The sequence below is a fragment of the Bos taurus genome, chromosome 9 (assembly GCF_002263795.3).
Source record: "Bos taurus isolate L1 Dominette 01449 registration number 42190680 breed Hereford chromosome 9, ARS-UCD2.0, whole genome shotgun sequence".
NCBI lineage: Eukaryota > Metazoa > Chordata > Mammalia > Artiodactyla > Bovidae > Bos > Bos taurus.
The window spans coordinates 42,189,746-42,217,675 of NC_037336.1; the positions used below are offsets into that span (position 1 = coordinate 42,189,746).

The 27,930-nt window shown below is 35.7% G+C and overlaps 1 protein-coding gene across 2 annotated transcripts in view; it reads left to right on the forward strand.

The window, feature by feature from the left end:
* The window catches only part of SEC63 (SEC63 homolog, protein translocation regulator), a 67,640-nt gene that overhangs the window by 37,950 nt on the left and 1,760 nt on the right, over positions 1–27,930 (forward strand). For both annotated transcript variants that reach the window (NM_001192815.1, XM_059889822.1), the window contains exons 9-20: positions 2,024–2,118; positions 2,217–2,349; positions 3,974–4,066; positions 4,813–4,967; positions 8,124–8,271; positions 9,528–9,610; positions 12,557–12,616; positions 12,818–12,991; positions 16,929–17,087; positions 19,456–19,557; positions 24,084–24,182; positions 26,767–26,871. In NM_001192815.1, the coding sequence (NP_001179744.1) occupies positions 2,024–2,118; positions 2,217–2,349; positions 3,974–4,066; positions 4,813–4,967; positions 8,124–8,271; positions 9,528–9,610; positions 12,557–12,616; positions 12,818–12,991; positions 16,929–17,087; positions 19,456–19,557; positions 24,084–24,182; positions 26,767–26,871 (1,406 nt within the window). The remainder of the gene's footprint in view (positions 1–2,023; positions 2,119–2,216; positions 2,350–3,973; positions 4,067–4,812; positions 4,968–8,123; positions 8,272–9,527; positions 9,611–12,556; positions 12,617–12,817; positions 12,992–16,928; positions 17,088–19,455; positions 19,558–24,083; positions 24,183–26,766; positions 26,872–27,930) is intronic.

Genomic DNA, 27,930 nt, shown 5'->3' on the forward strand with positions numbered 1-27,930 from the left:
GCCTTTTGTCATATTTCTTGATCTGTAGCTCTGTTACTCTCATTCACTCAGCTGTATGTATATGTATACATTTTCCCTTCAGAGATTTTATGGTAAAGCTCCTTGTGGACTAATTTTGTAGTAATTCCAGCTAACATTTCTTGAGTATTTGTTGTTGCCAAGTATTGTGAGGCACTATCATGTATTAACTCATCTAATCTTTGTATGCTCCCATAAATAAGTGCTGTTTTTAAGCACATTTTATAGATGAAGAAACTGAGCTCAAGGATACATAGTGACAGCTGGGATAGAACTCAAGCAGTGTGGCTCCCAAGCCAGTACATTATACCATGCTAATGGCGTAAAATAAGTAGAGGTCCTGGGAGTGTTTAAAGAAATTTGCCAAAATATTTCATTCCCAGAGGCTTATTTCAGAATTTATTATGACATAAAAAGTAACATCCTAAATACTTTCTTTGATCCCATAAAGCTAACATTGTAAATTTTATCCCTGGAATACTTTATATTACCTTTCAGAATCACTGCTCTGTTGAAATCTTATACATTAAAAAAAAAAAAAGGACATAAGTTTAAAATTGTGCTTCATGGGTGGATGCATTTTTGTTCCAAAACCTGAGTGGACTTTGTCATATTTTGTGTTTGCCCATTTGATTAGCTCTTGGTAATGAGAAAGAGATTTATCATATAATCCCAGGATTATATGACTGTGTGAGTTGGTTTTGTATTTCTGAAGAATGAGCAGGTCTTTTATTTCTGAGGAATGAGTGAATGTTACTCTCCCTTGTGCACATGTACACTCTTCTTTGTGCTGGGTTGAAATATTAATGTATAAACATTCTCCTTTATGAAAATATTTCCTGTTTGTAACCAGTTTTAATACGTTTTTTGGATCAGTGATCTTGATTTCTGTTTCATTTCTGAGGGTGGTACTTAGCCTTACACAATTCTGTCAGAAAAGCTTTGTTTAGCTTTATTTAATTTTGTTTGGTTAGTTATCATTGGTTTTAGGACTGGCACCATTTATATAGCTGTCTTAGGAACCGTTGATTTCATTCAAACATTTGAGGGTAGTAATAGTAATAGCTCACACACATTACTGTGTTTATGTGTATGAGGCACATATGAAGAAATTGAGGCCCATAGAGAAGTGAAGAATATTGTCTTAGGTCATTCAGCTAGGACTTGAAAGCTTCAGGGTTTATGCACTTAACTCCTATACTGTCCTGATTTTTGTGAGAACACTGCTTGCATTTCCTGCCATAAGGTGAAGATTGATAACTCTAGTGCCAGTCATTAAAGAGCTTGTATAGACTAAGAAAAGTAACACTAATATATGTGACCTCAACTCATGTGTATTTCAAGGAACATTGTTCCCACAAAGCCCTCCATGATTCTGTAATAAAAATTTTTGTAAATTACAGTATATTTTAGATTACTCATGGCATTGAGGAGTCATGAAGTGAAGAAACCTGAAACCCTTTTGAACCCCCTTTTCTCTTAAAGCAGTTAGTAATGTCACATAGAATCCTTGCTGCTGCTGTGTAGCTCAGGGAACCCTACTCAGTGTTCTGTGGTGACCTAAATGGGAAGGAAATCCAGAAAAGAGGGAATATATGTGTACGTATAGCTAATTCACTTTGCTAAACAGTAGAAACTAACACAACACTGTAAAGCAGCTATCCTCCGATAAAAATTGATTCTTTTTAAAAAAGAAATTTTATGTGGAAAACATGATAACCTCTAGAAACCAATGCTATTTGTGGTGATTTTAATGCACCTAGTTGCTTCTGGGTCCTTAATTTGACGTGTATTTCTCTTTACTTGTGATAGGTAATATTACAAACACTTTTTAAAAATGAGATGTTTCTTTTGTTGTGAGAGAAATTTATACCTGTTAATATTGATTTTAGCATTGTGTGTGATTAGAAAACTGCCTCCCTCTAGGATTAATCTGGTATCGTTTGGGGAGGATGATTACGGGTCAGTAAATTTATTTTTCTTCATATTTCTTTTGTTTTTTTAGGTCTTATCATGGTTTTGGCTGGAGCCTCTGAATTTGATCCTCAGTATAATAAAGATGCCACAAGCAGACCAACAGATAATATTTTAATACCTCAGGTTAGGCCTGTCTCCCAAATTCTTTGATAAACATTTAAATATTAAAGTTTATGCTTTATTAAGTATACATTTTTTAAATAATTATTTTTTTTCCCTAGCTCATCAGAGAAATTGGCAGCATTAATTTAAAGAAGAATGAGCCTCCACTTACCTGTCCTTATAGCCTGAAGGCCAGAGTTCTTTTACTGTCTCATCTTGCTAGAATGAAAATTCCTGAGACTCTTGAAGAAGGTATTTTGATTCTACTGTCTGTAGGGTTTTAGTGGTACAAAAGCAATAGATGTAATTAGGCCTCATGGTGCAGTGTTTTTGTCACTGTTCTTTTTTGCTCAATCAGATAATTACTCAAGGACCTTTTAAAAACAAATCTATATGCTACATACATAATTACTTTCACAAATACTTTGAAGGTCTTAGTAAAGTCAAATGATTTGGCAAATGTTAAAATGTTGTATTTCAGGGTAAGAGAATACTCTATGAAAAATGTCTAGTTAATTGCAGATTATTCAATAATTCCTGATGACTTAAAAAAAAAAAGAATTTGAAGCTTTTTGCGGGGAGAAAACATGGATTTCACAACAGATATCTCAGTTATCACCACTAGTACCACCACCATACTCCAGCTGCTGCTGCTTCAGTTGTTTCCGACTGTGGGACCCCATAGACGGCAGCCCACCAGGCTCCCCCATCCCTGGGATTCTCCAGGCAGGAACACTGGAGTGGCTTGCCATTTCCTTCTCCAATACGTGAAAATGAAAAGGGAAGATGAAGTCGCTCAGTCGTGTCCGACTCTTAGCGACCCCATGGACTGCAGCCCACCAGACTCCTCCATCCAGGGGATTTTCCAGGCAAGAGTACTGGAGTGGATTGCCATTGCCTTCTCCCCATACTCCCGCAGTAGTTACCAATAAAATGTCTGTTTAATCTTTACTTAAAACTTTATCAGTACTTGAAGCCATCTGTTCTACTTAAAAAAAATAAAGCATTAGATTAGGACTGTGGTGTCTCCAGGAATATTGTGAATTTGAATGTCACCTCTTTTCACTTGTATTATTTCCATTGAAAGTTTTAAAAGAAAGTTATTATCCTTAGAGAATAAATTTTCTTTCTGAATGAACCAACCCACCCTCCCCCTGCTTTAAGCCAATAATGCAGTGAAATGCCTTTGAAAACAAGGTCAGTTGATGCTCAGTGATTAATGATAGTACCATAGGCTACGTATGATGGAATTAAGGAACACTATTAAGGCGTTGTTTATTGAAGTTGCAAAGTAGTAATTCTGTTGCTAATGTTCTGTACAGATATGAAGCCATCTCCATTTTTACCAATTATATAAGGAAGAGGAAACAAATTTATTTTAGTTTTATCAACCCCACTGAATGATCTCAGTGGTTAACTATTATTGCAGTATAAGTGAAAGAATCTCTCTCCCCTTCTCCTATCCTCTCTCTCCATTTAGTTGACATCTATTCTCAGTCTTAGTCTTTGGACTTATCCATAATTATAGAAACTTAGATGCACAAGAAGAAAATTTTTGAAGTTCTTCAGTTAGTGAGGTTATGATTAAGTTTAAGACTGTTACCAGAAAAAAAGGTAGGGAGTAATTTATAAAGCCAAAAACCATGATATTAAAAGTTTGCCTTTAAAACATTTAATCTGAGCTAGGGTTTTCTGACTGATTTTTTGATGTGGTGCTGCCGAGGAGAAACAGTTGTGTTCAGCCTATAAAATTCTGAGGTCATATGAAAAATTTGTTCGACAACTTAAATTTAGCTTTAGTCTTGGACTACAGGTAATAAAAATGTTTTTGTATAAAAGAAGAATGATTTGTTTCAGGTGTTTTATTGTTTTGCAGATCAGCAATTTATGCTGAAAAAATGCCCTGCCCTACTTCAAGAAATGGTTAATGTAATCTGCCAGCTAATAATAATGGCCAGGAGCCGTGAAGGTGAGGAGGAAGCATAATTATGTTGTACTTTTTCTCGCAAGCATATAGTACAGATTATACTTTTAAGATTTATGGGAACCTAATATATTTCTGTCTTTAAGTTGAATTGGCTTTCCCAGTTTTGCTTATGGTTTTTCTTATTTTTCCTGTATTTTCTATCATGTAAGGTACCACAACTTATGGTTTTTAATTCAGTTTTTTCATTGTTTTATTGTTTATTTTTTTCTTGTTTACAAAAGTTTAAAATATCCTTTTCTTCCTCTGAATATTTTTAGAATTAGGTTAACAATGAGTTTGAAATAATTCTTTTATGTGCTGTGATGATTCATCTGACATGTGTTTTTTGCATCAAGGGAAAAAGAACAAGGGAGTTTATGGTCTATAATGGAAAGAGACCCTTAAAAAAGAAGGGAGTGGTTGTGTTTTGTTGTTATGGATGATGTAATTTTGTGGCATGACATCAATATGTTCTTAATACCAAAAACGTCTTATGATTTACTGGTTTGGAAGTGGTACAAAGAATGTTTCTATTAAAATCAATGGTTGTTGCTGGTTAATGTACATTTGATCAAGTTTGTATATTTTCTCTGTCTTATCCAGTAACTTTTAAAGGAAAGTCAACACTGTGATCATAAAATTTGAGGTGTTAAAGATGTTCACGTGGATTTGTGTTTGTTATGAATTGTGTACTCTGAACATATAAATAGTCCAGCCCTGTTTTTGCTTTTCCTTCTGTTCTTTCTAAGAAAGGGAGTTTCGTGCTCCAACTTTGGCATCCCTTGAAAACTGCATGAAGCTTTCCCAGATGGCTGTGCAAGGCCTTCAGCAGTTTAAGTCTCCCCTTTTGCAGCTCCCTCACATTGAAGAAGACAATCTTAGAAGAGTTTCTAATCATAAAAAGGTAATTTGGCACTTTAATATTAGTTTTAAGCCGTTTGTCATGTCACTTAAAGGTAACATGAATGAAAATTTTTCTAGAAGTGGTTATATGAACATCTTAGATTTACAATGTTTCAGGCATTCTAAAACTATGCCTCAAGTGATTCTGTTAACACTTTCTTGAATAGATAGCTGTTTGATAACATTTTATTAATACTACTGAAATGATCTTACTACTTTGGGGGTGGTCAAAATTTTAGCAGTTAACACTTTGTTCTTTATGTTGCCAAAAGTAAATGTACTGTGTAAAAATGCACTGTATACTTTTCATTTATTTCATTAATGGTTTAAAGCTTGAGCAGCAGTTTGTTGAGTATGAACAAAAAAATTAAGCATTCAATATATAAGTAGGTCATATAAAGATAATTCTTATTTAGAAATTATAGTCTGTATATAGATTATGAGAATGAATCTTAAGGCACAGCAAAATATGTATATAAATGAAAAACCTGAGGAAATATAGGAAAAAATGGAATGAAATTATAATTTTAAACCACTTTGTATATATTAGAGGACAGAAGATAGACATTGGACTTGATAGTAGTAAGGTAGAACTAATAAATGTATATTAGAAATTTTTAACAGAGCACTCTTCTCTCAAGTAAGTGTGTTGCTCTTTTAAATTTGATCACATTTAAAGTCATAATTGAAAACTTCAGCATTCAAAAGCAGGCATTTCACATGCCTTATGATCTAATCCCTATCTGTGAAAGTAAAAATTAATAACTGGCACCAAGTACTCAGAAATTAAAAAACCTTCTCCTTGGTATTCATTTAGCCAGGATTGGTACTACTGCAGTAACAGTTATATTTAGAAAATAACAAGAATGAGAATATTGCATCAGTTCAGTTCAGTCACTCTGTCCTGTCCAACTCTTTGCGACCCCATGGACTGCAGCACGCCAGGCTTCCCTGTCCATCACCAACTCCTGGAGCTTGCTCAAACTCATGTCCATCAAGTTGGTAATGCCATCCAACCATCTCATCCTCTGTTGTCACCTTCTCTTGCCTTCAGTCTTTCCCAGCATCAGGGTCTTTTCCAGTGAGTCAGTTCTTTGCATCAGGTGGCCAGTTATTGGAGCTTCAGCTTCAGCATCAGTCCTTCCAATAAATAGTCAGGACTGATTTCCTTTAGGATTGACTGGTTTGATCTCCTTGCAGTTCAAGGGACTCTATCAAGAGTCTTTTCCAGCACCACAGTTCAAAAGCATCAGTTCTTTGGCACTCAGCTTTCTTTATGGTCCAACTTTCATATCCATACATGACTATTGGAAAAACCATAGCTTTGACTAGACGGACTTTGTTGGCAAAGTAATGTCTCTGCTTTTTAGTATGCTGTCTAGGTTGGTCATAGCTTTTCTTCCAAGGAGGAAGTGTCTTAATTTCTAAAAAATAAAAGAATATTGCATAGTAAAACCTAAAGAGTACACATGTAGCTATATACTTGGAAATAAATTCATATTCTTAAAGGTTTTTTGCTGGGGACCAGCCCCGGCTGATCCAGGGTATTCGAAGGAGAGACGGCATAGGCGAGGATCAGGATACAATAGCTTCAATTAGATATTAATTAAAGATATAAAGAGTAATAGAGTAAGGATAGCTCAGTAGGAAAATTCAGTGGAGAAAAGAGGCTGAGTAGCTTGGTTTACGCGGGAGACCAATAAAACTTCAAGACAAGAAGTTTGCACCACTTACGTAGGCCGCAGGCGTCCTTCCGTTCTCCCGAAGGAGAGGAGACACTGAGGCCTCCCCGGTCGGACCTTAGAAGCCCAGGCATAATTAGTAAGCATGGTGGGTTCCGCGCTCCAGATGGAGACTCAACCAGGGTGAGAGAGAGAGCGACATGGGGAGACCAGTATTTCGAGAAACTGATCCCAATTCTTTATTTTCCATAGTCTACTTTTATACACTGAGATGTTATGCAAAAGTCACGCGGGGTCAGCAGTCCTGACTTTTATCAAAGTCGTGCTTCATACAAATGTATACAGAGGTCTTAGGGGTGTTACATCATCTTCTGGCCAGGGGGGCCTGCAGACAATTTACGACCCTCTCCTTGTGACAGCGGTCAGTCAATCAGGACACTTATTTCTCCAGGGCTGATTATTCTCAAAACAGACGCCACCCAAATAAAGTTACATTCCTACAGGGTGAGGGTGTAGTGGGTTTTAGTTAAGGAAAGAATTTACTTAGCCTAAGGTCTAACGTGATTAATATCAAAGGTTAATTCTATATATTCATTAATGTGTGTAAGGGCAGGGGATATGGAGACTTAGCAACAAACATTGGCTCAACAAATGAAAAACCCTTCACCAACACAATTTCTAATTAGCCCATTATACTTATACTAATAGTTTTCTAACTTTTCTAAGGAACTTGTTTTTAGAAGGTTTAAAGCATCTTGTGCCTCTCACGGTTGGGAGGCTGTGAGCGATCACATGTGGCCGGACAAGCCTGTCAGGCAGGCCAGAGAACCTTCAGAGGAGTTTGTAGGTTAAAACACTCTTATCACGCCCAGGAATTATTATAAACTGGAGCTCTAAGTTAACTCCTTCTCCAGAAGAGGTGGTGGGGGACAGCCCCCCCGTAAAGTCAGAGGTGTAGGTGAGCACAAAGTAGTAAAGTAGGCAGGCTCTGGTTATGGGGGTAGACGCTCGAGGATTTCCAGGGGGACTCCTGAGGCTCGATCCCGCCTTTGTGTATGTCGAGCCTCCTTCCTCATGACCTTTGCCATGGGCGGAGTACCTCACTCTGGCCCCCAACAGTTTTTATGATTAAAATTAAAAATAGAGGTCTGCAAACTGAACAAATTAAATGACAGTAGTTCCTGTTTGGGTCAAGAGTCTATATGAATGTTACTATTTTTTTCCTCCAACTTTAGTTTTTTCTAATTTAAAAAATAACTGTGTATTAACTTTGTAATAAAAAATTCTTAAATTTAAATTTCCTTGGAGAAAAAGGCTGTGAAATGCCACTAAAGTTGTATTTTCTACTTTGAAATGTATATAATTTTAACATTTTTCTAAAAGCTTTTGGATTTTTAGTAAACATACTAGTAATTTTCTTTTTATGAAGAGTTTCATGGCTTTAAGATTTATTTTCTGTCTCCTTTTAAATTTAGTTCAAAATTAAAACTATCCAGGATTTGGTGAGTTTAAAAGAATCAGATCGTCACAATCTGTTGCATTTCCTTGAAGATGAAAAATATGAAGAGGTTATGGCTGTCCTTGGAAGTTTCCCATATGTGACTATGGACATAAAGTCACAGGGTAAGTGAGAGGTTTCCTGTTGTTTCCCTTTTGATGGACCGGCTCTTGTTTATTTGGCTCAAGGTTCTCAAAACACTTCACTTCATAACTTTTAATTAGACTGTAGAATTGTAGTTTACCTGTCAGATTTGCTGTGATGAAAGATGTAGTTTTGGTTTGAGAACACTTTTGTTCTATAGTTCAACTCTTAACTTTTCAAATAATGGAAGAGATTTCCAAATGTAATGGAAGATATTTGAAATATGTCTATTGTTAGTATAAAATGGCTGCTTAGTTCTAAAATTAATTTTTTTAAAAACCTAACTTATTTATACATATTAAGCTTTGAAAATCACCACGCTCTGTGCCACATTTCATGTGTTTTTCTTGACTTATTTTCATTTTTATGTCTGCTTGGAGTGGAAAAAGAGAGATTATTTTTTACTTACATAATTGTCCTATGATTCCCATTTTACAACTGAATATAATATTTTAGAATGGTGACAGAATTAGAGATTATTCTGCTCCATTCCTTCATTGTGACATTATTGTGAGCTTTGGCATTTACTAAGTTGCTGTTATTAGAATATTCTTGTGGGACCAAGAATACAAGGATGTGTTAGGAATCGTTCCTGTTTTTAAAGGGCTTGTAGTTAAGTTCATTTTATTATTAAGACTTTTGGGGATGTGTATAGCAAATGTGTTTTAAAAAAATAGACAAAAAAACATTGCAGAAAACATCTTTAAGGTGCTTTTTTCATATAAACTATTTTGAAGTTCTTGCCTTAAAAAATAAGTATTTTTAACATTGCTTAGAATACTAGTTTGGAGGTATTTGATTATACAGGTAAAATCTTGTGAGTATAAAGTTTATACAATTTAACAGAGTGACAGAACCCTCTTTTATTATCACTGAGAGAAAGCTATGGTAATCCTCAATATACTATATTTTAAAACATCTGGACTTGAAACTTGGCAGTGCCAGCATAGCCATTTTGTGGCCTTGGGCATTTTACTTTATTCCTTAACCTCAGTCTCTTTAAAGAAATAATAATAATGCTTCATAGAGCTAATTTAAGGATTAAATGAGTACATTGTTGAAGACATCTTCTGGAGAAATTTATATAGAGTAAATAGTAAATTATTTTTCATTTAGTAGCCTTAAAATTTTATATGTTTGAAATACTAAAGTCTCAGATTGATTTGGATAAATAAAGTTTTGCTGTTTGCCTTGACGTAGAGCTTGATTTTTATTTATTTTTTTAAATGTCTTACAGTATTGGATGATGAAGATAGCAACAACATCACAGTAGGATCCTTAGTTACAGTTCTGGTTAAACTGACAAGGCAAACAATGGCAGTAAGTAGTCTGTATTTTTATGCTTTGAAAGTTTATGTATCTGAGAGTTTAAGATATTTATGTTTATTTTCTCACTTTAAGTTATACATTTTCAAAATCAAAATTATATAGTTTTGCAAATCTAATTTTGCAGATTGTTAGCCATTTTGAAATTTTAATTTTAGATTTTCTCATTTGTTTTCACACACACAAAGTTGGAAGATAGATGAATTCTTCAAATGATGATTTGTTAACTCCCTATAAAGCATTATAATGTAATCTGGGTATCTTTCTTAAACTATAAAATGTTATACAGAGATTGATTATTGATTATTGTTGAGAACTTACATTACCTACTCCTTTTTAATCAGTTCTTGAGAGAATTTACTCCCTTTTATTTTTTATTTTAAAAAGTACAGTAAAATAGCTCTTTTCCTAATTATGTAAAAAATTTATGCTGTCCAGGAAACAAATTTAGGCAATGCAGAAAAGTATGGGAAGAAATTAAAATGACCTAAAATTCTACCACTCTGAGATCATCATTTTTGAAGCTCATCCCTTTAGATAGCCTGATGCCTGAATACCCACAGAATTAAAATGATATTGATAACATGGATCCCTTATTTCACCCCTGCTTCCTTAGAAAGCCACCTTATCAGACCCAGATGACCAGAACTCAGTCTTGTGTAAATCCTTTTGTATCTTTCTCCATGCTCATGTTTACTGTCTGGACCTTTCAGTGCATATATGTACATGCATATATATGTATGCTGGTACTTTTCTCATTCCTTTTCATTAAATCTAGTCATATGTATGTTTCCTGCATCTTGTTTTTCTCAGTTTCTGTTACATATTTATATTACCTGCCAAGCTAAGCACACCTCCCAAGTTGCAAGTATAGTTGTAACTACTTTTTAGTAAACTATATAGTATTTCAGCTCAGTTTTATTGAACCAGTGGTAGATTTTAGCCTATTCTACCCTGAGGTCTATGGGCATCTGCAGGAAATATGCTGCATTTAAAACCCATGTCTAAAACCTGTGGTAGAAAAAGCATATTTTTAGTTGTTGTTGTGTTAGTTGCTCAGTTGTGTTGGACTCTTTGGAACCCCATGGACTATATAGCCTGCCAGCCTCCTCTGTCCATGAAATTCTCCAGGTAAGAATACTGGAGTGGATAGCCATTCTATGATTCACAGTAGGACATATCAAAACAAAGATACTGATTTTATGGTAGCAGGTGGTAAAGGAAGCATTTGTATATATCATGGACTCTGGATGAGAGGTGCCTCCTGGGAGATGAGGCTGCTCTAAGCTGGTGGCCAGGGTTAGGTTTCGACACTGCCTACGTGCTTTGGAATTCCCAGCCCGAGAAATGAGCACAAAGTTGTCCTTGGGCTGTTGACATTTCTCAGGTAATTGGTAAAGAAAAAGCAGACGTGGCCTGGAGAAAGGGGAAGAATCAAGTATTTATCTTCTAGTATCAATTGTATTTCAATATAATTAGCTTTTATTAGAATTATTAGAATTTAGAAATTCTAGATAATAGAATAATTAGAAATTATTAGAATTCAGCTAACAAATGAAGAAATGAAGCAGAGATGATAGAATTAGGCTAGGTGATTACAAACTTTTTCTCTAAAGGTTCAGTCAGTAAATATTAATATTTTTGATTTTTACAGGCCATACAGTCTCTCTAGCAATGGCTGAACTCACAAATGGGCATGCTTGTATTCTAATAAAAGTTTGTTTACGCGGGTATACCTGTGGCGGATTCATTTCGATATTTTCGGCAAAACTAATACAATATTGTAAAGTTTAAAAATAAAATAAAATTAAAAAAAAAAAAAAGGCAAAAAATGGGCCATAGTTTGCTGGCCCCTGCATTAGGCCAACAGTTTAGAGCCCAATAGTTATCATCATTTTTCACTTGTTAGCTTTAATAATTCTGGGGAGTTTATGGAACAACTCACTTATCATGTTCTATATAGAGTCGCATTGAATTCTTACTGGATTTCAAATTCTAAATTTATAGTGTCTGTACTGATTCAGAATGGATTATTGGGTAGGTGGGTATGTCTCAGATATGTAGATTTTCTTGGTGTTCCACTTAGTTATATCTAAGTTATATCAGTTATAATAGCAATATTGCGTACAATCATAAATAAACTAATATAATAAACTAATATTGGTCTCATAAAGTTTTGATGTTAGAGTAATATAATGTATTCAGATTTTCATAACTTTAAAATAGTGATGTCTGATTACTGTTAGAATAAAAGTAAAAATTTAAATTATGAAATGACTGACTTTATAGTAATTTTACATATTTTAAGGCATTGCATTTATAAATTTAAATAGAATGTACTTTTCAAAATACATTCAAGACAGATGTGAGATACTTCAGAAGGTAACTTCTAAGGTGTCCTTTAGTGATGGCCAAATTTGCACACATACATCATTTAGTAATTGCTAAAAGCCCTCTGTCTAGCCATGTGTTTGTCCCCACCTCCTGTGTTTGTCAGCAGTTAATAAACTTACTGATAAGGCTTCCCTGATGGCTCAGTGGTAAAGAACCCACCTGCCAGTGTAGGAGATGGGTTCGATGCCAGATCCAGGAAGATCCTACATTCTGTGAAGCACCTAGTTCTGTGTTCCACAACTATTGAGCCTATGTTCTAGAGCCTGGTAGCCACGACTGCTGAGCCCACGTGGCGCAACTGCTGAAGCCTGTACGCCCTAAAGCCTGTGCTCTGCAACGAGAAGCCACTGCAGTAAGAAGCCTGCACACTGCAGCGGGAGAGTAACCTCTATTCTCTGCAACCAGAGGAAAGCCTGCACAGCAACGAAACCCAGCACAGCCAAAAATAAATAAACTTACTGATAATATATATTGAAAGATTGTTTTATATGAAAGTTAAATATAAGTGGAACAAAGGTTTTATTTTTCTTGCTCCCTCTATTCTAGGAAGTATTTGAAAAGGAGCAGTCCATCTGTGCTGCAGAGGAACAGCCAGCAGACGATGGGGTAAAAACTTGAGTTTACCTATCTTTTCTGGTAAAAGAACTCTTTTGTTTAGTCCTCTGATTGGTTTATCTTGCTGTGGAGAATAATTCACTTTACTAAAACATTTTATTAGTTAAGCCATTTCCATCTAAAATTTACTATGACTGCCAAATGAAACTATTGCTACAATGTCTGAGTGTGTATGTGTGTTGTGATTTATAGCAGGGTGATACTAACAAGAACAAGACAAAAGGAGGATGGCAACAGAAGAGTAAAGGACCCAAGAAAACTGCTAAATCAAAAAAAAAGAAACCTTTAAAAAAAAAGCCTACACCTGTGCCCTTATCTCAGCCAAAGCAACAGAAACAAAAACAGGCTAACGGAGTCGTTGGGAGTGTAAGTTTACTATCTTACGTAAAGACTATCATTATTATCATCTTTGTTGAGATCTGAAGTACACTAAAATGTTTAAATCTTATATGTACAGCTCCTGAAGTTTTATAAATGTATGTACCCATGATACCCAGATAAAGATATAAAACCCACCAGCACCCTAGAAGGCTCCCTGGTACCCTTCTCAGTCAGTGACCCCTCCGTCCACCCCCACTCCCTTCCCCACTATGCTGTTATTACCATAAATTAGTTTTGCCTATTCTTAAAATGGCGTGTAAATAGAGTCATTTGGCAGCTTTCATTCAACATTGTCTTTGACATTCTTCTGTATTATGTGTAGCAGCAAGTGTGTGTGTGTGTGTGTGTGTGTGTGTGTGTATGTGAGAGAGAGAGAGAGAGACTGAGAGATTCCATTATATGAATATACTACAATTTGTCCTGTGATTGGTAGACATACAGGTTTTTCTAGTTTTTGCCTATTACGAATAAAGGTGTTATGATTTGATACATGTCATTTTGTGGATATCCATTTTTCCTTGATATGTGCCTCTTAGTAAAATTGCTGGGTCATAAAATAGGTGTATGTCTAACTTGCTGAAAGAGCCCATTTTCTAAAGTTGTACCTTATTATGTTCCTACCAGCAAAATATGAGTCCAATTGTTCTATATTCTCACCAGTACTTGGTTTTACCAGTCTTTTTTATTTTAGCCACTGTAATGGATCTGTAGTTGGTATTTCTGTGTGTGGTCGTTTTTGTATTTACCTTATGACTAATAGTATTGAACAGCTTTTCACATGCCTACTGGCCATTTGGATATCCTCATTTATTTTTGGATTATTTGTCTTCAGACAGCTCTTAGGATTCTTTTATGTATTGTGGATAAGTGTTTCTTTTAACTCTAAATGGAGTTTTAGATGATTCTTTAATAAGTGTTTCATCAGTGTTTATGGTTAAGGGCTTTTGTGTCCTGTTTAAGATATCTGCCTATCCCAAGGACACAAGGAGAGGTAGATACTTTGTTTACTTCTATAAGTATTACTACAGTAATTTACTTGTTATATTTAGCTCTATGATGCATCTTTAATTTTTGTGAATAGTGTCAGATTGGGATTATGGGCCATTTATTTTAGCACCATTTATTGGAAAGCTCTCTGAATTGCAGTCATAATTTGTTGTAAAATGAGTTACTTTAACTGTATATGTGGAAATCTCTTTATGGGCTCACCTTCCATTGATTATTTGTCTCTTTTTGTGCCAGTGCCACACTGTCTTAAATATTGTGGCTTGAAGTCTTAAAATGGAATAATGTAAGTCCTCAAACTCTTATTTTACTTCTTCAAAATTGTCTTGACTACTTTAGGTCACTTGCATTTTCAGCTAAAAATTTTAGAATAATTTTAACAATTTCCACCCCCAAAAAAGCTGCTGGCACTTAGACTGGTATTGTGTTTAATCTTTGGTGCAATATGGGGAGAATTCACAGATTAACAGTATTGGCTGTTTTTATTCATAATTATGCTTTATCTTTATTATCTCCCTTTTTCTCAGCAGTGTTTTGTGATTTCTCTTGGCAGAGAATGACACACCTTTCATTAGATTTACTCCTGTGTATTTGATGCTTTCTAGTTCTGTTGCAAACAGCATTAAAAAAAAGTTTATTCTTCAGTGTTTATTGCTGGTGTATAGAAATACAGTTGCCTTCTAAATATTTACCCTGTATCAAGGGTTCTTGATGAATTGACAATAATTGTAACAATTTTCAGATATGAAAAAAAGATTTTTTGGCTGCGATCCAAAAGTCTACAAATAATAAATGCTGGAGAGGGTGTGGAGAAAAGGGAACCCTCTTACACTGTTGGTGGGAATGCAAACTAGTACAGCCACTATGGAGAACAGTGTGGAGATTCCTTAAAAAACTGGAAATAGAACTGCCTTATGATCCAGCAATCCCACTGCTGGGCATACACACTGAGGAAACCAGAAGGGAAAGAGACACGTGTACCCCAATGTTCATCGCAGCACTGTTTATAATAGCCAGGACATGGAAGCAACCTAGATGTCCATCAGCAGATGAATGGATAAGAAAGCTGTGGTACATATACACAATGGAGTATTACTCAGCCATTAAAAAGAAAACATTTGAATCAGTTCTAATGAGGTGGATGAAACTGGAGCCTATTATACAGAGTGAAGTAAGCCAGAAGGAAAAACACCAATACAGTATACTAACGCATATATATGGAATTTAGAAAGATGGTAACGATAACCCTGTGTACGAGACAGCAAAAGAGACACTGATGTATAGAACAGTCTTATGGACTCTATGGGAGAGGGAGAGGGTGGGAAGATTTGGGAGAATGGCATTGAAACATGTAAAATATCATGTATGAAACGAGATGCCAGTCCAGGTTCGATGCACGATACTGAATGCTTGGGGCTAGTGCACTGGGACGACCCAGAGGGATGGTATGGGGAGGGAGGAGGGAGGAGGGTTCAGGATGGGGAGCACATGTATACCTGTGGCAGATTCATTTTGATATTTGGCAAAACTAATACAATTATGTAAAGTTTAAAAATAAAATAAAATTAAAAAATAAATAAATAAATAAATAAAATCAAGAGCCAGGAAAAAAAAAAAAAGATTTTTTACATACACAATCATGCCATCTGGGTATGGAAACAGCTTTACTTTAATATTTATGCTATTTCATCCTTTTTGCCTTACTGGTACCAGCCAGAACTTGCAGTAGTTGATTTGAAGTGAAGATGGCAGTCACCTTGTCTTATTGGTCTCATGGAAAAAGCATACATTATTTCACCACTGAGTATGATGTCTAAACTGTTTATCTGGGTTTGATGATACTTTGTTTAGGATCCCTGTATCTATTTTTAGGAGAGGATATCAGTTTGTCATTCTTGTATTATTCTTGCCCGGTTTTGGATTACATTTATGCTGGCCTCATTAGTTAGAGATTACTCTCTTTTTCCTGGAAGGATGTGTAAGATTGGATTTGTTTCTTATTTGGAAGAAGTACATACAGAAGCCATCTGGGCTTGGAGTTTGAAAAAGAATTTAGTTAAAGAGTCTATTTCTTTAACATAGTCTACTTTTTTTCTCATATCAGTTTTAGTAAATTGTGTTTTTCAAGGACTTTGTCTATTTCCTCAAACTTGTCAAATTTATTGACAAAGTTATTCATAATATCCTTATTTTTGATGTCTCATAATATCCTTATTTTTGATGTCTTTTGGATCTGTAGTTATATATCTTTTATTCCTAATGTTGGTAATTTTATTGTCTCTTTTCCTTTATCAGTCTTGCCTAATTTATGAATTTTATTAATCTTTTTAAAGAACCAACATTTAATCTTGTTTGGGTTTCCCTTTTTCATATCTGCTTTCTCTTTAATTGATTTCTGATCTGTATTATTTGCTTCTGATTTCTTTGCATTTAACTTGCTGTTGTTTTTCTTGCTTCTTGAAATGGACTATTTTGTCTGGGACATTGACTTTCCTTTCTGCATTATGCTATTAGTTATTGAAGATAATATTAATTTCCCAAAGCAGTTCTTTCCTATAAACTTCTCATTATATTGTATAAAATGTTATATAATTGATGTTTTTGAAAAATGAATCAGCTTACCATTGTCATAGTATATTTTGCAAATAGAAATAAAAATTTTTTTTTGTTTCATGAGCTATGAAGAATGAATAAAATAACTGACAAATAAGCAAATAAGTCAAACATTAAAGCTCCTCAGCCCGACTCCCATATATTTATATATAAGAATGTTCATAAAAATTTTTTTAAATTCTATATCAATAGTGAAATTGTAGTCTTGAGCCAGTTTAATTATAATGACCATAGATTAGTTTCAGGGACTCAGGATGTATTCACTGAAACATTCAGAACTTTTGTGGTTGCTTTTTCCTTTTAGGAAGCTGCAGTAAAGGAAGATGAAGAAGAAGTTTCTGACAAAGGCAGTGACTCTGAGGAAGAAGAAACCAACAGAGACTCTCAGAGTGAAAAAGATGATGGTAGTGACAGAGACTCTGATAGAGAGCAAGATGAAAAACAAAACAAGGATGATGAAGCAGTAAGACATAGGTTTAAATAACTGGAATTATACCTCTGATGATAGTTTTGGTTTTTGTTGTTGTTTTTGTTTTGCTTGCTTACTTTCTTTGCTTGTTTTAAACAGTACTGCTGCTAAGTCGCCTCGGTCATGTCCGACTTTGTGCGACCCCATGGACTGTAGCCTACCAGGCTCCTCTGTCCATGGGATTTCCCAGGCAAGAAGAGTACTGGAGTGGGATGCCATTGCCTTCTCCGTTTAAACAATATTAGTATATTTTATACTGTTGCATTACTTTCAGACAATGTTTTTGAGAGATGGTAGTTGTAATTATGAAGAAAAATTATTTCTGACAAGGACTGGAAATCCTAATTTTCTTAAATCTTATATTGTTAGAGTAAGACCTGGGTCTGAGGTGAACTTAGCTTGTTCTCCTAAGGCAATTTTTTGTGTTGGAGATAACTCTGGAAATATGAGGAAGGAAAGGTGGGTTATGAAATAGGTAGCAGTTACTTGGAAGAGGTTCTCAAAAATTCCAGGCAGTGTTTAGGGTAAAGAAACATTGCTGTGGGCTCTAACGTCAAGAGGTTGGTTAAGGGAAAAGCTAATATTTACAGAATGCCACCTTGTTTCAAGAGGTATGTAAGACGTTGAGAAAAAGGGGAAGTCACTGAGGGATTAAGATGGTAAGGGTATAGGGAATAGAAAAAATTTCATGGCATGGCATGAAGTTGCACATGACTTACGAGAAGGCTTCAGAAAAGAATATTTGGTGAACAAATAATGGCCCATAGACGCTCACTGCAGATGAACTGTAACTTGATCAGCCAATTTTTTTTTTTTTTTTAATGTTTGTGTTGTTCTTGACTGGGCCATGGTCTAAAAATAACTCCTGTGGTTTAGGAGTTATAAAGAGATTCCCTGAATAGCCTCTGAAGCAAAAGCAGAGGCCGGAAAAAAAAAGGGGCGGGGGAGGGCAAAAGATAAAAGTATAAGGAGATAAAGTACTTGCCTTTGGGATGGGAGAAAAATAAGGATGTCTGTTTTTAGCAGTTGCTGGCCCTTGAGTGTTTTCTGTACTTTGAGAATCAAGTTGGTTGCCATGAAATTAAAACCTATCAAAGAAATTATTACCTCTCCCTTTCTTTGAGAAGGAGTTGACATATTTCTTTCTGATTATGGCTCAGTTGGTAGGAATCCTTCTGCAGTGCAGGAGACATAGTAGATCTCTGGGTTAGGAAGATCCCCTGCAGAAGGGCACGGCAACCCATTCCAGTATGCCTGCTTGGAGAATCCCATGGACAGAGGAGCCTGGCAGGCTGCAGTCCATGGGTCACAGGAAAGTCGAACACAACTGAACAACTAAACACAACATTCTTGCTTTGACAGAAAGTTGACATATTTCTTTGTGATTATATTAGGGTTAGTAGAGGTGACTTCGGAGAAGGCACTGGCACCCCACTCCAGTACTCTTGCCTGGAAAATCCCATGGGTGGAGGAGCCTGGTAGGCTGCAGTCCATGGGGTCGCTGAGGGTCGGACATGACTGAGCGACTTCACTTTCACTTTTCACTTCCATGCATTGGAGAAGGAAATGGCAACCCACTCCAGTGTTCTTGCCTGGAGAATCCCAGGAACGGGGAAGCCTGGTGGGCTGCCGTCTATGGGGTCGCACAGAGTCGGACACGACTGAAGTGACTTAGCAGCAGCAGCAGAGGTGACTTTGGGGTTTTGATAAACTGATTTCTTCAGATGACCAAAAATACATTCATTCAGTTGACAGTTATACAAATAGCAAATACTAATAGGAATACAAAGCCAAATGTGAAACAGTTTCTGCTCTTGAATGATAGTAGCCTGAAGGGGAAGGCAGACTAGTGAATAAACATTATAGTACAAAAGAGACTATGCACATTGTGCAAGGGGCAGTGATGGCACAAAGACCGGTGTGATCAACTCAGCTCTGAGAGGATGGTCTGTGGGACCCAGGAGCTCGTACTTTAGGCTCCAGGTGCTCCTGAAAAAATAATGAGTAGGAATCTGCCAGGTAGAGAAAAAAGAAAGCAAAAATCCAAACAGGGTTTAAGAGTGAAGTAAGTCTAGCAGTTTGAAATGACTAGAATAAAAAGTGAAGAGAGGAAAGCAGTGACAGGAGACTGGAGAGACAGGCTCAGGTCAGGTCATGATTGGCAGTGTAGTTCATGCTAGACAGGTTAGATTTGATTTATGAAAAGAAGCATTGGAAGTTTTGAGCAGGGAAGTGATTTGTGGGACTGAACTCTAGTATTTAGCATTGTCAGGAATGCCATCTGGAAGAAGATGGACACCCTTCAAAATGATAAAAAAAAAACATGCTTGATTTCCATTATTTCTAATTTTCACTTTACTAGGAGTGGCAAGAATTACAACAAAGTATTCAGCGAAAGGAGAGAGCACTACTGGAAACCAAATCAAAGATAACACATCCTGTCTATAGTCTTTACTTTCCTGAGGTGAGTTATTCATCCACAGCCTAGTGTTTTCCTTCCTCTAGTCAGATATTTCTTAGTTGCTCTTGATCCTTTCTGTAGCGTGAATTGACTCTTATCCTCTCTGTAGCGTGTACTGACTCAGATGCGCTGAATGTGTTTTCTCGATATGTCACATTTTTGAAGCATATATTTCAGTATGCATTACTTTGAGTAAATGAGTTGTTTAAAAGGAGAATTGTCAACTTTTTGAGTACCTTGTTGTTGTCCTGGGCTTCTGTCTCTCCTGTGCCTGGATTTCTGAGGGTTGTACTTACTGATGATTTCTTATTTGCAGCTCAGGCAGTCTTAATCAGACAAATGCATATTTTGCCTCTGACTTTGTGTGGCTTTTGTGAGTCTCACACTTGTCTCTTACTTCTGCCATGTTTTGAATAGGATGAAAATGTTCTTAAATTCTGCTCATGGATTTTTTTCTGGGGGTCCTATACTGGCCATCTGGAGACACTAGACTTGTTCTGATAATTGCCCTGATCCATGGGAAAAAGGCAAGCCCAGGCCTGAGGGACCCACTAAGTTGAGTAAGAGCTGATACCCAAGCTCCAGGCTGATCATTTCGATGTTCTTTGTTCCCTTGTGCTTGTTTACTTTGTGGTTGTGGCCTGTTGAGCTTTCGATCTCTTTGATAGGCTGTTTGTCTTTCAGATGAATTTGAGATCAATTTGAGATCTTGACATATTGCTTTTGCAGACAGTTCTCTGTGGCTAGAGGTCAAGGACTATTGCCTTTTAGTTCAGGGAAGCAGTTCCACAGACTGCTTCACAGCTTTGCCACAGAACCTTCTGCTCACCACTTGTGTTTGGCGGGTGATTTCATGTATAAATATGCTTTCTGCTCTAGAATGTCAATCTATAGTTGCTGGGGGCTGCTGAAGGCAAGTTCCTATTACTAGTAATTTGGCTCTCCTAATAAATGAGTGGCTCTGCACAGACTTTTGTTTTTTGACTTGGAGAGCAGTCAGCCCAGGATTCCATCTTACTGTGCACGCTGATCTTCTGGCATGTCCTGAGCTATAGCCCATCTGTTAGGGGCTTTTCGCCCATTGCAGTATAGTCTGCCAACACCAAGGCTCCTGAAATCAAGCGAATAAATTTCATTCATTGATTGGTTTTAAAAGTACCATGGGATGCTGTAAGCTGCATAATTTGTACCCTTATAATAGACAGCTTCATTTTAGACCATGCTTAGTTAATAGGCAAAGCATTCATTTACTCCCTTAGAACATTTTAGCAGTGAAAGTGCCTTCTTGTAATTTTATCTGCATGGTAAAACATCTCAAAGTGCTGTTTATCAGATAGACTTTATTTGGGATTTTCCTAACTTCCTACCTGTTTACCTTCTCATTTTCACCACTTATAGTATCAAAGTTTTATGTTCATAATTGACTTAAATGTTATTAAAACTCATATATTTAACAAAAATGGTTGGGAATCCCACGCAACAAAAAACCAGTTTTGTTTAAAGTGCAAATAACTCATGGTAGAGACTCTTTTCTGATTTAACCATGTGCATCAAGAGAATTTGGGTGCAATGCCATAGGTTGACAATCACTAGCTTCTTAATGTTTATTTTTCTTAAATGAATCTGATTTTAATCAAATAGATTTGGGGCAGTGGGAGGCATTCTCTAAATAGAGATAAAGAATAAATGCACATTCTTGAACATGTATGTTCTAGTAATGATTCTGAAAATGAAATGTCAGACTGCTTAAAGATAGAAATGTTTACCTCATTTCATTAATAATCATTACTTTTAAAATTGTTATTGAAATATAGTTGACGTACATTGTGTTAGTTTTAGGTATACCATCTAGTAGTTTGATATTTGCACACATTATGAGATGATCACCACAGTAAGTCTGGTAACTGTTCCCATACAGAGTTACTATAATATTATTGATCATCTTCCTTATGCTGTACATTACATCCCATGACTTATTTATTAATATAGCTGGAGGTTTGTACTTCCAAGTCTCCTTCATTATTTCTCCTGCCACTTCCACCCCTCTCGCATATTTGTTCTCTGTATCTATGAGCCTGTTTTCATCTTATTTTGTTTCATTTTTTAGATTCTACAAATAAGCAAGATCGTGGTATTTTGTCTTTCTCCGACTTCACTTAGCATGATATCCTCTAGGTCCATCCATGTTGTTTCTGATGTCAAGATTTTGATTTCTTATGGCTTGAGTAATATTCCATTGTTTATATGTACCTTCTTTGTCTGTTCATCCATCAGTGGACACTTCAGTTGCTTGCATATTTTGAATATTGTAAATAATGATGGAATGAATTGATGTGCACATATATTTTCAAATTAGTGTCTGCTTTTTTTCCTTGGGATAAATTGCTAGAAGTAAAATTGTTGAATCATATGGTAGTTGTAGTTTTAATTTTTTGAGGATCTTCCATACTGTTTTCCAGAGTGGTTATATTGATGTAACTGTAATTTTATTGGACTCTGTGTCCTAGGCATTTTAACAGGTTTTTTTTTTTTTTTTGTATTATCTCACTTTATCTTCACAACACAACTTGAGGTAAGCATTCATCACTTAACAGAGAAAAAGGGTGAGGTTTCAAGGAGTGAAATAATTGGGTCTGGATGACTTTGAAATAGACATTGGCAGACTACTTGCCTGCAGACAAATCTGCCTCCCAGCTTGTTTTATAAATGAAGTATTATTGTAAATGAAGTTTTATTGGAACAGAGCCACACTCATTCTTTCTGTAATACAATGGCAGAGTTGAGTAGTTACAGCAGAGTTGAGTAGTTATAGCAGACTCTTTGGCCCTCTAAGTCTGTGGGTTCTGCATCTGCAAATGTGGCAGGCCAACTATACCACGACATTTTATGTAACAGACTTGCGCGTTCATGAATTTTGGTATTCTGGAGGTGGAGTGATCCTGGAATCGATCTCCTGTGAGTACAACAGTACTCCACTTTGAGTCTGTTGTGTTTCTGCCCATTTTGTGTGTGCAAAACACACGTAGAAAGACATGTGTATACAAACTATACCTTTTGTTGTAGTCCTAACCCTTGGATTAAGCAGAAGTTGAGTTAGTCATCCATTTATGATTTGTTATCCTGTTTATTAATGTTACATTGCCTTGTAGTTTAAGGCATTTAAACAAAAGCTTTTAGTTGAGCTTAGTGTACCATTATTGGGAAGATAATAAACTATTTTAATGTCTTAAGATTGAAATAAAATAGAAAGCACAAGTGATTTTGGCTTAGGGACATTTTTCCTATGAAACTATTTTCAATAAAAAGTTATTTTTAAAAACTTTTCTTGGATAATTGAGACTCTAGTGTTGCTTTGGTTAATTGGATACAATTTATTTTACTTTTAGGTCTAAAACTTTTTTTAAGTCATTTTAGAAAGGTATCTTCCCTATCCCATTCTTAAACAGTGGATGCAAAGTGGATGAATGAATAAAAAGTTACTGATCTGTGCTGTGATGCAGTGGTGGTTGCTGACCACACTGAAGTTTGGCGCTCCCAGACTGGTCTTCTATTTTTTTTTTTTTCCCTAGATTTTTGTCTCCTGTCAGTGTTTCCTGCTGTCATTGTGCACTCTGGTGACAATTTCTTTACTCAGCCTTTTTTATGCTCCTAATCTTTTATGTAGTACAACTGAAAATGCTGAGCTTATTGAAATGGTATACCGTAAATGGTACAAATAGATTCTTAGAATCTGAGATGCTGTCTTATAAGTAACATGTTTTAATGTATTGATTTCTGATATTGTTACCATTTAAGTCCCTTCCACTCCTGCTTTCTGCCTTTTGCTTATTACTAGGTAAGATTACTAAAATTATTTGCTAGATGAATTCGTGATAGCTTATACTGTTTTATTTTTTAGCATATCTTTTATCATTTAAGGTTAATCAGGAGTTTTTAAAATACAGAGGTTCATCAGTAGGGTTTAAGGGGCCATTTGAAACCCCAAAATTACATACAAAATTCTTTTGTTGGAGAGTGGCTCTAAGAACAATTTATTCATTCAGTAAATGTTTATTGACATCTATTTTGTACCAACCATGGTGTCTGTGCTGGGGATACAGCAGTGGCTAAAGGGCAATACAGTTGACTCTCTGCATCTGTGGGTTTTGCATCCATAGATTTGATCACCTGTGGATTGAAAATGTTGGGGGTGGATTCCAGACAGTCTAAAAAGGCAAACTTGAATTTGCTGGGTATTGGCATAGCAATTACATTGTATTAGATATTATAAGTAATCTAATCTAGAGGCTAGATAAGGTGTACAGGAGTATGTGCATAGGTTATATGCAAGTACTGCACCAATTTATGTTAAGAGATTCCAGCATTCATGGATTTTGGTATCCGCATTGTGGGGGTGAAAGGGGAGCTTGTCTGGAATCAGTCCCCCTCAGGTACCAAGGAGTAACCATACCCCTAAAATGAGATAAGGCAAAACTGTATTTCTGTAATTCTTTCTGGATATTTATACTCTTCTCTTTTTTTCTTTGCAGGAAAAGCAAGAATGGTGGTGGCTTTATATCGCAGATAGGAAGGAACAGACATTAATATCTATGCCATATCATGTGTGTACACTAAAAGATACGGAAGAGGTAAGTATCCAACAACATTATTTAGATATAGAAAACAGTATAGAAATCCATTTATCATATATGGCTTATTGCATTTTATTGAAAACACATTTTATAACTGTTCTCTGACAGCTTTTGGAGGGAGCTCATTGGAAATTTATAGAGTATTAAATTGAGGTAGACAACTTGGTGGTCTTTTAAAACCTTGTTCTCAGCTATTAGTTTTCACTAATACTTGCCTTACCATATCTCCAGAATTTAGTTATGTTTTACAAATGCTTGTGAGTTTTATCCTCGTTGGATTGGTGCTCAGAAATTATGGTTTGTATCCTCATTGAATTAGTGCTTTTGTGTTAAAAACAAATGTAAGTACTAGTGGTTCATTTTTTAAAGTGGAATTTTTTATTTTATTGGATTGTCCACTGTCAGTGACATCATTTAAATAACATTGTGATGAACATATTTTGACCTTGGATTTCCTTGTTTTTCTTCTTGATTTTTTTACGTTACTATTTGAGAAAGAAGGTTCTGTCTACCTGGACTTGGTGGACAAGAGCAAAGCTTTTGAATTTCAAGAGAGTTCTATAATGATGATTTTTTAAATCCCAAAAGTTTTTTCCTACCTTTGTAACCAAGTACTAAATGTTTAAAGTAGTTTATTGTTGTTTGACACTTAGTGATAGTGCCAACTTATGGGTATCTCTTTCTCAGAGTAATTTTAACATTTTTTAAAATTTAAATTTTACCCATTTTTCAATGGATAATTCATTTGCCTAGTTAGTGTTTCAGAAGATATACCGAAGTGCACACACTGAAATGTATCTTGTATTCCTGTCTCTCAGTCACCCATTCCACTTCCTGGAAACCATCGATATTACCAAATTTTTATGTATTTTTCATGTGATATTGTAGTAAAGTACAAGCGTATACATAGGTATATTCTTCCCAGTTTTGCACAAAAAGTAGCATACATCATGTTCTGCACCTTACCTTTTTCTCAGTGATAAAACTTGGAATTTGTACCATATTAATACAGAAAAAAGCTTCATTGTTTGTTTTTACAGCTGCCTGATATTCTTTTGTGTGGAAGTTTATTTATTCAGTGCTCAGCTCTTTAGTGGACTTACAAGGTGTTTCTTGTCTTTTGCTGCAATGAATAACCTCATATGATTCAAACACATCTATAGGATAAATTCGTAGAGGTAGAATTAATGAATTAGAGGCTCTGTACATTGTAATTTTGATAGATATTGTTAAATGTTTATTTCTCCATAGGGAGAAAGAATGGTCAAGTGTAGTATGTTCATTGCCTCTCAGTTTGTGAGATATAGAAAAATGTTGCAGGCATATTATCGTGCCCCCATAGACCATTCATCCATGGTTTTGACCTCTTTCTTTTTCTCTGTGACACCAGCTGAGTGTCCTGTGGTTTAACTCAGTGCTGACACTATTTCCCCAGACAGCTCAGATTAAGGTTCAGTCCCAGAGGACTGCTGTTGCCCCGCTGTCCATCTTTAGATGCCAGTTGCAAGTCCCAGGTTGTCATCTGTAATTCTGATCAACTGGCTGTAAATCATGGTTTCCATGATCCCTTCCTTGGGTTCAGTAATTTGCCAGAATGACTCAAAAACTCAGGGTAACATATTTACCAGTTTATTATGAAAATAGTATGATGAAGTAGATGAATATCCAGATGAAAGAGATATATAGGGCAAGGTATATGGGAAGGGATGTCGAGCTTCCATGCTCTTTCTGAGCAATCCGCTCTCCCAGCACTTCTGCATGTTCACCAGTTTGAAAGCTCCCTGAACCCCTTATTTTGGTATTTTTATGGAGGCTTTATCACATAGGCATAATTGATCATTAACTCAGTTTTCAGCCTCTCTGGAGAATAAGGGGTAGGACTAAAAGTTCCAGGCTTCTACTCATGGCTTGGGCTTTCTGGTGACTGGTCCTCATCTAGGAGACCTAGAATTGCCTCATTAGAAGAGAACTCATTCTTACCATCCAGGAAATTCCAAGGGATTTGTTAGCTCAGTGTCAGGAACCAGACCCAAAGACCAAATTTTACAACAGAAGATGCTCCTTATGTGCTCTTGTCACTTCGGAATTACAGGGATTTGAGAAGCTCTGTGCCTGTGATTGAGGGCAGAGACACATATATATATGTGTGTGATGAATGTATTTTCTGTTCTCTCAACATTTGTTCTAGAAATAAGAAAATTTGGCAAGAACTATTCCTGTTTGGTGAAGTCTGTTTTAGTTCAACATTTCATTTATTTTACTTTTATACACAGCTTCATTTCTTCAAGTTATCAAGATAGAACTTGGTTGCTTTAAATATGTTTTCTTGAATTCTGGAGATAGAAATTAACCCCATCAATTCTGCCTATTTTTATTTCCTTTTTACATAGTATATATATGACACAAATGTCATATATGTAAATACATTTGTTGTCATTAGAACTTTTGTAACATGTTTTAGGACCTCTTCTGTCATCTGAGTAAGCATTGGCTATTAAATACTCTCTGGTCTAAATAGGAGGGAGCTATTGTTTCTTCCACTCTTTAAAATACAGATTTTAAGTTCTGATTTATCTTCTAGGTAGAACTGAAGTTTCCTGCACCAGGCAAGCCTGGAAATTATCAATATACAGTGTTCCTGAGATCAGACTCCTATATGGGTTTGGATCAGATTAAACCACTGAAGGTAAGAATAATGACTATTCTGTAAATATGGTGTTCCCTAGAAATTGTCATACTGAGTGAAGTAAGTCAGACACAGAAGAACAAATATCATATGACATTGTTTATATATGCACAATTAAAAAACTACAAATGAACTTATTTACAAAACAGAAATAGAGTCACAGATGTAGAAAACAAACTTATGGTTACTGGGGTGATAAAAGTGAGGGGGCAGGGATAAATTGGGAGATTGGGATTGATCATATGTATAGTACTATATATATAAAACAGATAGCTAATAAGAACATGCTGTATAGCATAGGGAACTCTACTCAATACTCTGTAATGCCCATATGGGAAAATAATCTTAAAAAAAAAAAGTGGATTTACGTATATGTATAACTGATTCTTTTTGCTATACACCGTGTCAATCAGCTATATTCTAATAATAACGTTTCTTTGAAAATGAATTTTGTTTTAAATTTATGGTGGGTATGGATTTGCATTATTATACTTGTGTGGGAAATAAAAGTTACCACTTCCTCCTTTTTGACAAATTTTCAAATACCTGAGAAGGAAGGAAGAAGAGAGATACACAGAGAAAAAGAGTGAATCAAACCACGCAAAAAAATTTTTTATACATTTTTGAAGTAATAAAGGGAACTTAAAAAAATAAGGTTATCTATTTGAATAAGTGTATTACATCTTAGGGAAGCAGTTCTAGTTTTGAAATGTAGAATAACAGGGAAAGAGATCCTCTCATACTTTAACATAATACACTTGATGGACTGCTCTCAATAATAAACTTGTTTTAAAGGAGTATGATGATTTAGAACCTTGAGTATAACTTACCAGTGTGATAGGTTGCAAAGAGTTGGACACGACTGAGCAACTGAACTGAACTGAACTGAAAGTATGCCATACCTTTATAGGGCCTCACCAGATGGTTTCTGTTTTCTTTAGAAAGACACATGTATTTCATTTTAGAGTATACACTTGTGTGAGTATCATTTAAAGCACATTCTCATCGATGTTACCATTTCACTTGTGAAAGTAAAAGGAGTGAAGTTGCTTAGTCATG